This window comes from Otolemur garnettii, unplaced genomic scaffold (genome assembly GCF_000181295.1).
Source record: "Otolemur garnettii isolate 467f Iridium unplaced genomic scaffold, OtoGar3 scaffold00191, whole genome shotgun sequence".
Classification (NCBI taxonomy): Eukaryota; Metazoa; Chordata; class Mammalia; order Primates; family Galagidae; genus Otolemur; species Otolemur garnettii.
In genome coordinates, this window is record NW_003852586.1 from 1,546,769 (window position 1) to 1,554,035 (window position 7,267).

Below are 7,267 nucleotides of genomic sequence, written 5' to 3' on the forward strand. Positions count from 1 at the left end.
GTAGAGTTGGTTCTAAGAAAACTTATTTTTGAGATAAGAAAAGTCATAGAAGCGTTCCTTAGTGTTCTGCTCCGGGGCGACGGTCTACGTGTGGATAGGAATGGAATAAAACTAGTAGGTTCTAGGAGGGCTCCAACCTTCCTTATTTTCTTCATTTTATAAAATAAAATTGTTTTTTATTTCTTAGAACAAAATCTATTTTAGCAATGCTATAGTTCTACCAAATCAGAAATTTACGTACCCTATTTTACCTGCTCCCATTAGTACTATTTTAAAATTTATGACTATGTTGGTAAACCCGTGCTTCTTGTCTGGATTATCCATTTTATTTGTACTCATTTACCTGTGCTGTCTTCTTTGATACTTCCTTAGTGTTTTCAGGCCACATTAGCAGTGACAGTGACTGCAGCAGCCTCCAGGGTGTTTGTGACAGCAGACACTGAGGAAGCCTCTGGAGTGACAGTGACTGCAGCAGCCTCCAGGGTGTTTGTGATAGCAGACACTGAGGAAGCCTCTGGAGTGACAGTGACTGCAGCAGCCTCCAGGGTGTTTGTGACTGCAGACACTGAGGAAGTCTCTGGAGTGACCACGCTGGTTGCTGCTGGGTCAGTGGCAGGAATTGGTGTAGGTTCAGCAGTTGCAGTGGTGGTGATGGTGGGGGTGGTGGGGATGGGTGCTTTATGCTGAATTTTCCTTGGTGGAATGGCAATGAAGGATGCAGGTCTGTGTGGGACACGTGCCATGGTGGGTGCATGAATACTGGGCAGGGCTTGCCACTGGGAAACCTGAGCGTGTGGCTTAAGCACAACTGGTTTTGCATAATAAGTGTAAGGTATGTATGGCCTGTTAATCAGTATAGCCAGTCTGTGTCGATAGAAATAAGGCTCATAATGAGGATAGCTACTCAGCATATAATAAACTGGATCATAAGAAACTGTCTTCTGATTGAATAATCTTTCATTGTTCTCATGGCACTGCAAGAAATAAAATTATGCAGAATAGTATTATTACAGACCTGAATGTAGGGATATCTTAAATCAGCATATTCTAAAATAATATGGCATTTGATGTTGAGAAAGTACAATATTGGAAGTATTATATTACTTTTATTATATCTTATAAAATTATATAACACAATTACATTATTTTACAAAGTATGGATTTACACATTTCCCTTTTATTTCATGATTTTCCATATTAAAAAATATCTTCAATACTATAAAATTTTTGCTTATTTTCTCCAAAAAATGTTTGCTTCAAACACATTAGATGACACATCCACGGTATAAACCATATTGCTTAGAACTTGCCACATATGATGTGTGATTCAGATGTTGGGCATTCTAAGTTCAGACACTAAAATAACCCCAGGGAGAACTCTGACATATTATCCACATGCACACCACGCAGACACACGTGATCACACACAGTCCCAGACACACGTGTGTTCTCACCACATGCACACCACTACAGACACACGTGATCACACACAGTCCCAGGCACACGTGTGTTCTCACCTCATGCACACCATGCAGACATATGAGATCATATGTGTTCCCATGCACACACGTGTATTCTCACCACACGCATACCATGCAAACACACGTGATCACACACATTCCCATGCACATGTGTTCTTACCACACTCACACCATGCAGACATACGTGATCGCACACATTCCCATGCACATGTGTTCTCACCACACGCACACCATGTAGACACGTGATCACATGCATTCCTAGGCACACATGTCTTCTCACCACACACACCACACAGACACGCGATCACATGCATTCTCATGTACATGTGTGTTCTCACCACGTATGTGTGGTTTCTCATAGATTTTATTAATCTAGAGATGAGCCTAAAGGCATATTTGTTTTTTTCTAAACTGATTATAGCAGAATGGTAAAATAATGAGATGTGAAGCAATTCCTGTATTTAGATTTTGGATTTTCTTTTCAGTATAATTTCTCTACAAAAGATCAGATAGGGAGTTTTCTGTTTTTATTTTCATCTATTCTATAAATTGCATTCAGCCATAAAAATTTGTCAGTGGATCTTTCCATATGAATAGAAATAAATCAAGAATATTATATGCCAAGCAAGAATTTCTCATGAAAGGAGATATACTGAAATGTATTAAAACATATTTGAGAAACAAAATGGGAAGTAACAATGCAGGTGTATGAGGAGTTTCCAAAGAAGAGTCAGAGAGGGAGCCTTTCCTGAGTCTTCAAAAGTGGACAGGAGAGATATTAAGCTTTACATTTGTTTTCATTTTTTCCCCAATACTAAATGCTGAGAGAGTTTTCTCATGTTGTGAAAAGTACATAAAAAGCAAAGATATGTGACTGGAGTTTATAGTAAAACCAGGACTTGGGGCTGAACATCAAGGTTAGTTCATATTATTTGTTGCAGAAGTCATTTTTTTACCAAGACATAATTAGATTACTTTACGGAATATTAATACCTAGTTTTTAGGCAGAAGGCTAAAACTCTGTAGAACATTATATCTTGGAATCCATCCCTCTAATAGGAATAATCAAGGTAAACTTACTGCTGGTTTTTCCTGGTTTTGCACCTCTGCAGCCTGGGAATTAAAAGAAAAAAGTAATAATGAGAAATAAGAAATAAAAAAGGAAACCAGACTTGTCTTCTTTTGTTTTGGCTTAAAAAACTTTTGCATTAGAAAGTTAAAAACAAAACTTTTTGTTTTAATTTTCTTTCTCACATTCTTTTGAGACAGAGTCTCCTTCGATTGCCTGATTAGAGTGCAATAGGGCATCACAGCTCATAGCAACCTCATGTTCCTGGGACCAAGTGATCCTTCTGCTTCAGCCTCCCTGGTAGCTGGAACTGTAGGTGCTCATTACCATGCCCAGCTAATTTTTCTACTTTTTTACAGAGTCTTGCTATGTTGCTTGAGCTGATGTAGAATGCCTGGCCTCAAGTGGTCCCCTGTCTTGGGCTCCCAAAGTGGTACAGTCCCAGAGGATTACAGACATGAGCTGCCTTGCCTGGCCTCATTTTAATATTTTAAAGTAACGATTATTTAATCTAAGAAGTCTGTGAACTACTCAAGAAGCCATAGTAATCTTCTGAATAAAATAGTAGTAGTGGACTTCATGTTTAAATTGTCTTTAAAGATTACCACCTAAAAAGGAAAATTCACTGTTAAAAATAGTCTGATCATATGACCACTTGCCAACAGATAACACATATTTGCTTAAATGAAAACTATGAATAAACTATGTTCAGTTTGTACTAAATATACATTGTTAAAAATTAGAGAAGCATTGAGCATTTTTTTTTTTTGGGTCCCACATCATGGTGATTCGTGATATTACTTAGGAGGCTTAAAATATCGCCTTTGCAGAGTCTTATAAGCTTACTATATAAATGATGGTGTTTTCAAAATTTTCTTCCATTTGCTTTTATAATTCTTTTCTTTATTCTAGATTGTAATATACATAGAGAATTAGGAATAAGGAAACATTTTTAAAAACTCACCAAGGTTTTATAAACTTTGAGATGAGAATATTAAATATTCTTAAAATTACAGTTATAGTTAAATATATTCATATATATATGGATATAAAATGACTCGAGAAATGTTTTGGAAAGTTTGGGTATGGAAAATCAGAAATTTGAAAGGGGAATAAAACTCAGAGTGTGGTGAGACAAAGACTTATTATTTTCTGAATATATTTATTCAGTTTCGAATTTAAAGAAGTAGTATGAATAATATTATCAAAAATATTGACAAAGTAAATACTTTAAAACAATATCAACCTATATTATGTAGGCATGACCTATACCTATACTTTATTTAAGTAAATACTTAAAACAGTATCAACCTATATTATGTAGGCATAACTTACACCTATACTTTATTTAAGTAAATACTTAAAACAATATCAACCTATATTATGTAGGTATAACTTATACCTATCCTTTATTTAAGTAAATACTTAAAACAATATCAACCTATATTATGCTTAGGTAAACTTTTATTTTTTTTTTTGTAGAGACAGAGTCTCACTTTATTGCCCTTGGTAGAGTGCCTTGGCTATTCTCTTGCCTCAGCCTCATGAGCAGCTGGGACTACAGGTGCTTGCCACAATGCCCAGTTATCTTTTTGTTGCAGTTTGGCTGGGGCTAGGTTTGAACCCACCACCCTCAGTATATGGGGCTGGCTCCTACCCACTGAGCCACAGGTGCCACCCCTAGGCAAAATTTTTTTTATCTAAAAATCTTGTCCTGATTTTTGACAAGAAAAATGATTATTTCTTCATTTATCTCATAGTTTTTATACTTACATTTTTATAGTAAAAATTGTGTCATGAAATGTTTATTCTTTATTGTTACCTGTTTAGGGTAAAGTTTTTAACTATAAATAGATGAATAACATTTGTAAGCCAGTGATGCCAGTGGCCTTTGTCATAGTTTGTGTTGACTTTCTAAGACAATCTTTCAAAAATGAGATTGTTCAAGGGCAAAAATTCTTTGATAGGAATTATCAAATTGTTGTGCAGAAAAGTTGTGCCAACTTATAAGGCCACCAATAGGCTGTGAGTTTGAGTAGTTTATCATATAATTGCTAGTAAAAAGTATTATCTTAACTATTTTTAAGACAATAGGGCAAAGCAATAAATTAGCACATAAAACATGGTGTCTCAGTGTTGTTTTAATTTGTGCAAATTTGACTACTCATAAGGTTGAGTGGTAAAATCAATAACTTCAGTTTTTCTTCTGTATTATCTTTCAAGTCCACCTGGCTCGAAGCCTCTATGAAATGTGGAGTGTGTGGGTGAAGTAGACTCACATAGCTCACGAAGAGGCAGCACAAGAGCAGGTGGCTGAGGGTCATTCTATGATGTAACCCTTAACCCCTGTCACTCAAAGGGAAAACCCACCTCCTACATGGGCAGGTGGCCACTGAAAAATGGAATTCCGATGAATAAATGAGAGAAAAGAAATGTAAGAATCATAGCAATTTAAACTCTTTAAAAGTAATTTTGACTCCAGGAATTTACCTAATAGAGTTTTTTAATAGGTGTTAACATAAAGGCAAGCCTAAGCTTAATAATAAACCAATCATGAAACAAGGACAGGTGCCCTCCAGAATTCTGTCTCACAGGAGGACGTAGGTGTCATCTATGTTTTCCTCCTTTTTGCTGTTGGCAAATATGGTGCCAGGAGTTCCCAGATGAACATGAAAATGACACATGCTGATAGCCAAAATGAGTCAAAAATTGAAGGAAAAGAAACCGCACCTTTTTTGGTGTGAAGACCTTAAAACATAGTGTGTAATTATGGCTGGGCACGGTGGCTCACGTCTGTAATCCCTCATGCTGGGAGGCCAGGGCAGGTGGATTGTTTGAGCTCACAGGTTTGAGACCAGCCTGAGCAAGAGAAAGACCCTGGCCTCTAAAAATAGCTGGGCGTTGTGGCAGGCACCTATAGTCCCAGCTACTCGGGAGGCTGAGACAAGAGAATTGCTTGAGCTCAAGAGTTTGAGGCTGCTGTGAGCTGTGACACCACAGCACTCTACTAAGGGGGACAAAGTAAGACTCTGTTTCATAACAAACAAACAACCAAACAAACCAAAAAAACACTAAACATAGCATGTAATTCAAGATAATGCCTGCAAGCTGTAGAGTTACATGCCTTAAATCCTTAGGACAGGGAAAAAAAGTCAGTCAGCCCACACAAGAGGGAAGACCCAATGCAAGATAAACTAATAACTCGGGTGTAAAGGGACAGGGCTCAAGGTCTTTGAAACTGGTGGGCAAGGTTGACCAAGCTCCTAATCTTTTGAGGAAGTAGTTCCTAAAGGGATTGGAGTCTGGATAAGACAGAAATTTAAATAAAATAATTTCTGATCCTGGACTTTGATTTCCGTTATTTATTCTTTATGAATTATCTTTAGAATATTTTGTAATTTTATGTGTAAAATAGTTTCAGAATTGTTTATTTCCCAGAATGCATTTTCTCTATAATATGAAAATTTTAAAGATTTTGTAGATATAAATGTGATTTCTTTCTTTTTTTCTTTTTTGAGACAGAGTCTCACTTTGTTGCCCTGAGTAGAGTGCTGTGGCATTACAGCTCACAGCAACCTCAAACTCTTGGGCTTACATGATTCTCTTGCCTCAGCTTCCTAAGTAGCTGGGACTATAGGCACCTGCCGCAACACTCAGCTATATTTTTGTTGTTGTTGCAGTTGTCGTTGTTTAGCAGGCCCAGGCTGGGTTCCAACCCACCAGCTCCAGTGTATGTGGTTGGTGCCCTAGCTGCTGAGCTACAGGTGCTCAGCCATAAATGTGATTTCTTAATTCATAGGAACAAAATGGATATCCAGAGGAACATGACTTTAATTTTATACTGGAAATAAATATAAAAATAAATTTACCTTTAAGGTCATATAACACTATACAGCTATTTTGTTTTATGAAATGTAGCTATATTTAGGAATTTGTGTAACTAGAGTCCTTGAATACAATTTTCTTAAGGTCAATATGAATTGGTTATATGAAATAAACTCACCAAAAAGGGCAGGGTTAATGCCAGGACATTCACCACTAGAAGAAAATTCTTCATTATTGCACCTAAAAATAAATTGAAAAGAATTGAAAGAATTGTCTCTAACAATCGAGGAGTGTTTTGGATTGAATGTCTGCATTGGTTAAAAAAATACACATATATATTTACAGGTAGATTTAGCCAATGTGAAACGTCTAATTTAACAGAAATACTAAGAAACAAAATTTGGAGTAAAAATTTCTTCAATTTAATTTTTGACAACAATAGTGGAATTATCACTGCGGTTTAATTACTTACTCATTTAACATAGACCAAGAACTCACAAAGAATAAGGTGCTCTGCCACATGTTAAGATCACCAAGGTGAATCTAATATAATTATGTAGCATCAATTTAATAAGCTGAGTTTGTATCCACTTTTTTTGGTAATAGATGTCCTATTAAATAGCAACTAAATAACACAGTTTCTACACATGTAGGTCTAGAAATCACAGTGCGTTTCCCCCGTTTTCCACCAAGTTGGGCAGCCCATTTGGAAATAGGTGCCAGGTTGGAAAGAGAGTGGCCACACCCACGAATGGCTGCGAGGGGAAACCAAGGAGGAAATGTCACCAAAATGATCTTCTGCCCACAGGAAGGTTCAGTTAAAAGAATCAGCAGGATTCTTCGTGTAGAAGATGGGACCTGCCTATGCAGAGTTCCATAGAGAGAAAAACAT

At 36.8% G+C, this 7,267-nt stretch overlaps 1 protein-coding gene across 1 annotated transcript; it reads right to left on the reverse strand.

Moving 5' to 3' along the window:
- Nucleotides 1-377: 377 nt before the first annotated feature.
- On the reverse strand, nucleotides 378-6,607 carry CSN3 (casein kappa). The gene is made up of 3 exons (XM_003800978.1): nucleotides 6,554-6,607; nucleotides 2,562-2,594; nucleotides 378-974 (listed from the first exon to the last, which is right to left on the reverse strand). Exons 1-3 carry the CDS (start codon nucleotides 6,605-6,607, stop codon nucleotides 378-380), a joined length of 684 nt encoding a protein of 227 aa, XP_003801026.1.
- Nucleotides 6,608-7,267: the final 660 nt, after the last annotated feature.

Excerpts from the sequence above, each read along its gene's own strand:
- CSN3 (XM_003800978.1), bottom strand. The coding sequence starts at position 6,607 with ATGAAGAATTTTCTTCTAGTGGTGAATGTCCTGGCATTAACCCTGCCC. Across the intron at positions 2,595-6,553 it reads CATTAACCCTGCCCTTTTTG|GCTGCAGAGGTGCAAAACCA; the intron begins GTGAGTTTATTT and ends TTTAATTCCCAG. Across the intron at positions 975-2,561 it reads AAAACCAGGAAAAACCAGCA|TGCCATGAGAACAATGAAAG; the intron begins GTAAGTTTACCT and ends TATTTCTTGCAG.